The sequence below is a fragment of the Ceratotherium simum genome, chromosome 7, assembly GCF_057802395.1.
Source record: "Ceratotherium simum simum isolate JZ-2026a chromosome 7, ASM5780239v1, whole genome shotgun sequence".
In the NCBI taxonomy this organism is placed as follows: domain Eukaryota; kingdom Metazoa; phylum Chordata; class Mammalia; order Perissodactyla; family Rhinocerotidae; genus Ceratotherium; species Ceratotherium simum.
The window spans coordinates 46706110-46716039 of NC_141906.1; the positions used below are offsets into that span (position 1 = coordinate 46706110).

The 9930-nt window shown below is 48.0% G+C and overlaps 1 protein-coding gene across 1 annotated transcript; it reads right to left on the reverse strand.

Moving 5' to 3' along the window:
• Positions 1–629: 629 nt before the first annotated feature.
• LOC101399811 (elongation factor 1-alpha, oocyte form-like) lies at positions 630–3436 on the reverse strand. Its single transcript, XM_004427449.2, has 7 exons — positions 3293–3436; positions 2954–3133; positions 2165–2461; positions 1919–2069; positions 1349–1605; positions 956–1190; positions 630–831 (listed from the first exon to the last, which is right to left on the reverse strand). The coding sequence occupies exons 1-7, from the start codon at positions 3434–3436 to the stop codon at positions 710–712; spliced, it is 1386 nt and encodes a 461-aa protein (XP_004427506.1). The 3' UTR covers positions 630–709.
• Positions 3437–9930: the final 6494 nt, after the last annotated feature.

Sequence of the window (9930 nt, forward strand, 5' to 3'; positions counted from 1 at the left end):
TTATACGGGATGCCTCCACATCATGGCCTGACAAGCTGTGCATCGGTGTGCATGCTGGGGTCCAAACCCAGGCCGCCAGCAGTGGAGCACGCACACTTAACCACTATGCCACGGGGCCAGCCCCCCTCTTGGCATATTAACCTAACCTAAACTAACATGTTAGGCAGCAGCTCAAGCCCAAGCTTCCTAACAGTTTATAGAGTTCCCACCCCACTCTTAGCTGAGTGACCTTTGGTAGTGGCTGTTTTATCAGGGTTCTGGATAATAGAGCACCTGGCACCAAAACCCACATATACTAGTAAAGTGGTGTTGGGCTAACCCATTGACACTGAGGTTCTGCCCTATGCTATTGTGAGTGTACTTTTCACCTTCCAGAAATTCCACTTCTTCACAGGGAGTACAGGCCAGACAGAGGTGACTAGGCTTGAGGGAAATGGGAGAAAAGGTGGGATAGAGCCCTGGGTATGAGGTAGAGGACCCTGAATCATCTTCACAACCCGGGGCATGAACACTTTGAAACCTATGGGCTTTAAATTATAGTTTGTTAGTCTACCTAGAGGTGTCCCATTTACCTCATGCTTTCCTCCTTGGAAGAAACCAGGAAAGCCAGTTTTATTAAATAGGTTTTATTAATCTTACTTGATAAATACATAGAATGTTAAGTAATTTTTATAGTGGAGGTTGCTGAGGCGGCGGCAGGGGACACACTTCACTTCTTGCTCGCCTTTACCGCCGACTTGGTGATCTTGCCAGCCGTAGATGACTTCTTATCCACTGCCTTGATGACTCCAACAGCCACTGTTTGTCTCATGTCCCGCACAGCAAAACGGCCTGGAAGAGGAATGAAGAATGAGATTTCTGGAAAGCGGCACGGAAAGAAATTCTGCTCAGCCCGTGCCTCAGTCATAGGTGATGATGCTTTCTTCCCATGACTCAGTAGCAATCCCTGACTCACCTAGAGGTGGGTACTTGGAAAAGGTCTCCACACACATGGGCTTGGTGGGGACCAACTGCACAATGGCAGCGTCGCCTGACTTCAGGGCCTTGGGGTTGTCCTCCAGCTTCTTGCCCGAGCGCCTGTCAATCTTTTCCCTCAGCTCAGCAAACTTGCAGGCGATGTGGGCTGTGTGGCAGTCCAGCACTGGGGTATAGCCTGCGTGGATGTGCCCAGGGTGGTTCAAGACAATCACCTGGCAGGTGAAGAGGTGGAATTAGAGGAGACTGATGGCACGTGTGATCTGGGGCCAAATCTTGATGAACCTGGGGCCTCAATCAAAATCAGGACTAATTCTGAAGAAGCATTCCCACCAGCAGTGCCCCTAAATCCCATGGCTTCCTGGGCACTTACTTGTGACACAAAGCTGCCAGCCTCTACGGGGGGGTCGTTCTTGCTGTCTCCAGCCACATTTCCACGACGAATGTCCTTCACAGACACATTTTTTACGTTGAAGCCCACGTTGTCGCCAGGCAGGGCCTCAGGCAGGGCTTCATGGTGCATCTCCACAGACTTGACCTCGGTGGTGAGGTTGGTGGGGGCAAAGGTGACCACCATGCCAGGTTTCAGGAAGCCGGTCTCCACACGGCCCACAGGCACAGTGCCAATGCCTGTCCAGTGGGAGAACGGCAGTCAGAATTGTCCCAAACCCACCCAGCGAGAACGGGCTTCCTGGGAAGTCCTTTGGTTCTGTGTTCAGGGAAAAAAGGGCCACCTATAGAACTAGTAGGAAGCACCAAATGGATCACTGGCTATTCAAACTATGTACTGGGTGAGCTAGAAATGCTGGGTGCTTTTGTACTTTATCCTACCTCAGAAGCTGTGGATTCAAGTCAGGATTTGAACCCCGGCAGTCAGGTACCAAAGCTCACTCTAATTCCTAAAGGAGTAGTCTCCCTTCAGTCCCACCCAGCCCTCAGTCACCTCCAATCTTGTACACGTCTTGCAGAGGCAGCCTCAGAGGCTTGTTGACCGGGCGGGCGGGTGGGAGGATGGAGTCCAGAGCTTCCAGCAGAGTCACCCCGGTGGCGTTTCCCTCCTTCCTCTCCACCTTCCAGCCCTTGAACCAGGGCATCTGCAGGGACAGAGCGGAGGTGAGTCTGGGGCGTGATTCCCGGCGCTGCCTCTTACCCAGAACCGACTGCACCTGCACACCCACGGCGCACTCACGTTGGTGCTGGGCTCCAGCATGTTGTCGCCGTGCCAGCCCGAGATGGGCACGAAGGCCACGGCAGCCGGGTTGTAGCCGATCTTCTTGATGTAGGCGCTCACTTCCTTGGTGATCTCCTGGAAGCGCGCGGCGCTGTAGGCCGGCTCGGTTGAGTCCATCTTGTTGACCGCCACCAAGAGCTGCTTCACGCCCAGCGTGTAGGCCAGCAGCGCGTGCTCGCGGGTCTGCCCGTTCTTGGAGATGCCCGCCTCAAACTCGCCCACGCCGCCCGCCACGATGAGCACGGCGCAATCGGCCTGCACAGCGGGAACAGGGACGACAAAGGGATGGGGGAGGGGGTGTTGGACGGGCTGGGAAGCCTCCCAGAGCTTTAGGCAGTCCCAGATCCTTTTGTAAAGCTGAGGGACGCTGCCAGAAACTTACAGATGGCCCACGGGGATTCACCGACCCCCTGGCTGCCAGGCACAGGGGTCCTGCTTCCCAGTTAAACTCTCATCTAGTCCCATAAATGAGCTTTAGCTCCTTCCTCCAGGACCTCAAGTGGTCTACTTGTCTGGGTTTCAGAAAATTTGGTCTCTGCTCCAGCTCCAAAGGGTGACACTGTCTGACTCACATTAGAGAGATGGGACTCTCAGTTCTGTCCTCCAGTTCTTCCAGAATTGCTGATTGTCATTGGTGAGAAAAACCCTTCCAAGGCTTATGATAGTCCTTCCACAAGCCTCAGAAATAAAGCCTGGGCTTTCCCCCCACCCCCATAGGGAAGCCTCTGAGGGCATGGACTACTTTACCTGGGAAGTGCCAGTGATCATGTTCTTGATAAAGTCCCTGTGGCCTGGGGCATCAATGATGGTGATGTAGTATTTGCTGGTCTCAAACTTCCACAAGGAGATGTCTATGGTGATGCCACGCTCCCTCTCTGCCTTTAGCTTGTCCAGCACCCAGGCATACTTAAAGGAGCCCTTACCCATCTGGGGAAGGGTGAGGGAATAGAGTGCATTGATGGTGAGCAGACAGGTCTAACACTTCAGACCTGCAGAGTGCACCGTGCTGTCTGTACTCTGCAACTAGACCCACTCACAAGGACATCCCCCACTCCCCACCACTCCTAGACACAGTGGCTGCCTTACCTCTGCTGCCTCCTTCTCAAATTTCTCGATGGTTCTCTTGTCAATGCCCCCACACTTGTAGATCAGATGCCCGGTGGTAGTGGACTTGCCAGAGTCCACGTGGCCAATGACGACGATATTGATATGGGTCTTCTCTTTGCCCATGGTGGTGGGTTCTCTAGAGTCACTGCTGGAAAAAACAGTGGAGGTGGGCGAGGCCACATGTTCCAGGCTTGCCCCCTTCCTTTATTCCGCTCCACTCTGCTCCCATCCAGCACCCTCTCCCCACATCAGTGCCCAGCCCAGAGGCTAGGATATGGTAGGAGTAAGCTGAAAAGTGAAACTGACTTGCCCAGGCTCAACCTCTCGGACTATAATCCCAGGGTTGTAGTGGGTACTTTCAAGCAGTCCTAGTTCATCCTTTCTCCTGTGTGGGCCTTCTCCAGAACATCTGGGGCTTAGCTAGTCCCCATTCCTTTAATCCCCTCCTCCCTCCAGTTAATTTCTAGTACAAGAGACCTTGATGCTCTCTATGATTTGAAGCTTGTCCCCTATAAGTCCTTACCTCTAAAGAAAGAAACAAACTTGAGCCAGAGATCAGCAGGAGCTGCAGCAGCTGTAAAGATAGTGAACTTCTTGCCTTCTGCTTTTATAAACCTAGCACTGGCCCCTCCTTCTGGTTCCAACCGAATCAGAAACCATAGCCCAAATTGGTTTTAGAAAATGCCACTCCCTAGCCCTAGGCCCAATTTCAGGGACTTCTAACTTGACCAATTGAGTGTTTGGATGAAGAGAGGGTGGGTGAAGCTCATTAATACTTTTTTTTTTTTTTTAGCTAAAATGTATAATTTTTTTAAAATTAATTTTTATTGTAAAATTTTTGTTGTACATTATTGTTTATCAGTCACCATATAAGTGCATCCTTCCACTCCTTGTGCCCACCACCCCCCCAACCCCTGGTAACCACCAAATAGTTCTATCTGTCCGTGTGTTGGTTTATCTTCCACAGATGAGTGAAATCATACACTGTTTGTCTTTCTCTTTCTGGCTTATTTCATTTAACATAATACCCTCCAGGTCCATCCATGTTGTTGCCAATGGGACGATTTTGTCTTTTTTTATGGCTGAGTAGTATTCCATGGTATATATATACCATATCTTCTTTATCCAATCATCAGTCGAGGGACACTTGGGTTGCTTCCATGTCTTGGCTACAGTGAATAATGCTGCAATGAACATAGGGGTGCATAAACCTCTTTGGATTGTTGATTTCAGGTTCATCGGGTAGATACCCAGTAGTGGGATAGCTGGATCATAAGGTATTTCTATTTTTAATTTTTTGAGGAATCTCCATACTGTTTTCCATAGAGGCTGCACCAGTTTGCATTCCCACCAGTGGTGGATGAGGGTTCCCCTTTCTCCACAGCCTCTCCAGCATTTGTTGCTTTTTGTCTTGATGATTATAGCCATTCTAACGGGTGTAAGATGATATCTTAGTGTGGTTTTGATTTGCATTTCCCTGATGATTTCACTAATACTTTTTGAAATAAAATACTGGGTGTATGGAGCGGGGGAAGGGAAGGACCTGGAAATAAGAAAAAAAATAGATGGGCCTGGCCCTGTGGCATAGCAGTTAAGTGCGCGTGCTCCGCTGCTGGCGGCCAGGGTTCGGATCCCAGGCACACACTGATGACCGCTTGTCAGGCCATGCGGTGGCGGCGTCCCATATAAAGAGGAGGAAGATGGGCACAGATGTTAGCCCAGGGCATCTTCCTCAGCAAAAAGAGGAGGATTGGCACAGATGTTAGCTCAGTGCTGATCTTCCTCACAAAAAAAAAGAATGCCACACAGTACCAGACTTGGTGCAGGTGACCCTCCAAGACTAAGGTGCAGAATGGTTGTGGCTATTCATTCAATCAGCATTTATTGAGAAATACAGTGCCCAACACAGTGCAGGAGTCTGAGAACCCAAAATGAGGAAGCAGTCATGGCCTCTCTTCTGAAAAGCTCTCAGGGTCCTGGAGAGACAGCAGTCTCTGTGAACTCCTCCGGTTCGGCAGTCTAGGACTGCTTAGAGGGGGATCGGCTTGGATCACGCTGAGACTGGCTGTGGCTGTTTGGAGTCTTCTCTGAGGCCAAGCATGTCCTCATCCTTCCCTGGGGAAGTCCTTGGCGGAGCTCAATCACGCGCACAGTAAATACTCACTTTCTCCAGCTCCTCTCCCCAGCCGGTGCTTGGGTCCAAGATGGCGGGAGGCCAGTAGTCTGGACTTTCAGTGTTCCTCGTCCTGCTGAGGCTCCTTGAGCACTGTCCACTTCTCATTAAGTCACCATTTTCTACCTTCGCCCCTAAAGAACCAAGGAACTAGAACGCCAGAGAAGTGAGGTCCTCAGGAAACATCTAATTCTTCCCTTTGCCTGTTTTACAGAAGATTCTCAGGTCTAACGAGGTAAAAGCATTGTCCAAAGGTTCTGCAACTCCTTGTTCCCCACTATCAATATCCTTTCCTCATCCAGTCACCTCCTAGGAAAAAACGAGGCAGAAAAAAATTGAATCCATTTATTCATTCCACTAACATCTAGGAGTGACCACTGCTTGGTTCTGCCCTGGGAGCTGTAGATGCAAATATGAGTGCTACAGCCTCTGTCTTTGAGGGGTTCACCCTCTGGTAAGGAGACAGACCACAAAGAAACTATTTCAGTGTAATGAATGAGTTGTGAGGGCTATGACTGAGGCTTGTTCGGGAGATTCCCAGGTGTGTGGGGAGGTGAGGACAGCTTCGGAGAGGAGAAGCTTCATCAGGTCTTCAAGACAGTGAGCATCTTGGGGCCCACAGGGGAGGGTGTTCTTGCCAGGCAGAGGAATCAGCTGAGCACAGTCCTGCACTGGATTTGCCTGGAGGGCAGGAAATGGATGGGAGAAAATGATGACTAAAGAGATGAAGAGGGTAAGATCTTTATTCATTAACTCCTCAGAGTTTAATTTTCCTAAACTGTAAATCTACTTATGTAATCTCCCTGCTTAAATCTCTTGATTACTCTTTATTGCCCTCAGGGGAAAAATTACTCTGTTCATTACATGGTGTGAAGCTCCGAGAGACTGAGACTGGAGGCAGGGAGCCCCTTAGGTGGCCACCCCAGGGGTCCTGGAAGGAGGTGATGGGGCCTCAGCCAAGCAGTGCAGTTGACATGCATTCAACATAAATAGAGAGGGGGATCAGAAGAGAGGAAGGGGAGACCACGGGTGCTGACAGGAGCACATGCCATCAGGATGGGGAACACAACTTTGTCAACATCTTCTCCCTCACCCCAAAGTCAGGCTCAAGCCCTCCGTGCAGCACCCAGAGAACTCTGCTGTGAACTCTAAAGCATCAGAGCCTAGACCCCTTCCTGAGTCTGTGGCCCATCCACCCAGTGCAGTTGAGCGGGTTGCTCCCTGCTCTGGCTCTGAACTTCTCTAGTCTTAACATGAAACTCTAATACCATCTCATTTCAGCCTCTTTGAAATAGCACAAAGGCAAATTAAGTATAGAAGACAATTTTGCTTCAAAGTCAGATAGACCTGAGTCTAAATCCTTCCTCCTCTACTTACCAGCCATGTGAACTTAGTATTTCCGAGCTTGTTTCCTTATCTATAGAATGGAGATAATACTTACCTCCTGCTTAGCGTGAGGGTTAAACAAGTACCTGGCACATGGCAGGTGATCAGTAACTGGCACCTACCATTGTCCTATCTTCCTCTCTGTGTCTTGTGTTGCCAGACACCACTCACTGAGAGGTGAAGTGCTCACATGAGGACTAAATGAATTGCCAAAGGTCACAGAATACATTAATGAAAAAATAGGGTGATACCTCTCAGTCCATAGGTTTCCAGGCTTCTTCTGAGCCAGACTGTCTCCTCATTAAAAATTATTATTACACTTCTTCCATTTAAGCCATTTACATAGTGTCTATGTGGTCTTGGCTGACTCAGAACTGACGGAATAATCAGAATTAAGAGGTTTTCTGACATTGAAATAAGCTGAAGGGTAAGTGTTCCTGATAGAATGACTTTCCCTGCATGGTGTAATTGGCTGTTGCTAGGGAAATAGTCCCACTATTTACAAATTTGAAGAGATCTGACAATTCATTATCATTTTATTAGAAATAGTATTTACAATTCATAAACATAAAGTCATCAGAGTTTCTGGAATGGGATGATTAAGAATTAGAAATGAATCTATAGTGACTGTAATGCAGGCTTCAGACAGTTAGGATGAAATAAAATCATTTGGAATGATAAGCACAATGCAATGAGAAGTCACTGAGATAAATGAAGTTACATGATCAAGATGTGCTTGCTGAGCAACTGCATAAATATAAGAAGAGGTGACTTTCTAGCGATTTCTAAGCAGGGAGGCTCAATGCTTAAAAGACTAGATAATGTCGCCAATATTGGCATATGAACCAAAATCATCTATCAATTAATTTACCTATCTAGATAACTATTAACAAAGCTCCTTGGTCTCTACAGTTAGTGAGCAGAGGTGTAGTTATGAGATTCCCCACTTTATCCAGGTTTCTAGACATTGCAGAAATAGACTGAGTCTGGACAACAGCACCAGTATATTTTAGAAGAAACAAACAGAATGAACTAGACTGGAGTTAGTGATGGGGAATTTTATTTTTATTTATTAATTTTTTTGTGAGGAGATCAGCCCTGTGCTAACATCTGCAAATCCTCTTTTTTTTTTTTTTCTGAGGAAGACTGGCCCTGGGCTAACATCCGTGCCCATCTTCCTCCACTTTATATGGGACGCCACCACAGCATGGCTTGCCAAGCAGTGGGTGGCTGCACACCCGGGATCCAAACCGGGGAACCCCGGGCCGTTACAGTGAAGCGCAAGCACTTAACCGCTTGCGCCACCGGGCCGGCCCCAGGAATTTTAAAGATAAAGGTTCAACACCTAATGCCGAGAAATTCGAGGAGCCTCCGTTTGTTTTTGTTGGGCCATGTAAATAGACCTGATTTAAACCAAGTAGTGGAGTTACTGCATTATAGACCTATCTTCTGTGTCCCTGGTAAGTGTAAAACCATCCTGTTTGGGGGAAGTTTAGGGTGTCTTCCAGGAAGGGTTGGGTTGAGGTGGACATGTGGAAGACCCCTTCTCTGATTCCTTCTAGTAACCAAGCTTCTCGTATCCTAATTTATAAAATGGAATTTTTTCCAGGTAAAGAATCGGGTTTTTTTGTTGTATTTTTTGTTGTTGTTGTTTTGTTTTTTGTGAGGAAGTTCAGCCCTGAGCTAACATCCATGCTAATCCTCCTCTTTTTGCTGAGGAAGACCGGCTCTGAGCTAACATCTATTGCCAATCCTCCTCCTTTTTTTCCCCCCAAAGCCCCAGTAGATAGTTGTATGTCATAGTTGCACATCCTTCTAGTTGCTGTATGTGGGACGCAACCTCAGCATGGCAGGAGAAGCCGTGCATAGGGGCGCGCCCGGGATCCGAACCCAGGCCGCCAGTAGCGGAGTGCGCGCACTTAGCCACTAAGCCACGGGACCGGCCCTAAAGAATTGTTTTGACTTAGTTCAGCCCCATTTCAAGTGTGTGCATGAGTAGAGAAAGCTGACTTTCCCAGGGTCAGATCACCTGAACAAGGAGATATCCAGTTTGCAGATCTGCAGAAATAGGGAATCAAATCCTAAGTAGAAGGAGTTATTTCTTTGCAACAAATACTTAAATAGCATCTTTCATGTGGTAGTCTTGGAGTATGAGACAGATCATGATATATACTCTCACTGAGTCAACAGCTTGGACTGGCCTGGTGGCATAGCGGTTAAGTTCACGCACTCTGCTTTGGTGGCCTGGGGTTCACAGGTTCGGATGCCAGGCGTGGACCTAAACACTGCTCATCAAGCCATGCTGTCGTGGCATCCCACATAACAAAAAATGGAGGAAGATTGGCACAGATGTTAGCTCAGGAACAATCTTCCTCAAGCAAAAAGAGGACACTTGGCAACAGATGTTAGCTCAGGGCTGATCTTCCTCACCAAAAAAAAAAAAAAGACCTATCTGAGTCAACAGCTCAAGGGAGAATATAAGGACAGGTCACCCACTCTGCACCTGGGAGCTAGAGTCAAAGCCCTGGAGGAGACAAGGGACTTAATATTGTCGTGACTCTAAATTAGTGATTTTCTGCTCAAATAACCGTTGCTCCAGTAACAGAGACAAAGGAGAGGGTTTTTTCCTTTATGTTCCTTGATGACAACTTTAGGGAAAAATGGCAGTGTAGGAAGTTCTGGTCAAGCCCCATTAAAACAGAAAGCTTTTCCTGAACTATCTGAGCATCATTCATTCAACAAATATTTCCCGAGAACTTTATGTTACTGAACCCCCACCTCAATGCCGTGGATGGGCATTTTTGCCTGCGTTTGCAGACAGCTTAGAGAGTTGTCCAAATCTCACAACGAGTGCATAGGCAGTGGGACTGGAATTTTAATCAAGATGTGTTCCTTTCTAAAAATGACCTCCTTATCCCAGCCAGAACATATTTCCTCTTTAGAAGTCCCCTAGGCATCATTCTAGTGTAGCACCTTCATCTTAGATGTGAAAATTGAGGCCCAGGCAAGTCCTATTCAATCTGAATCCATAAACATTTATATTCCAGGCACCATGCAA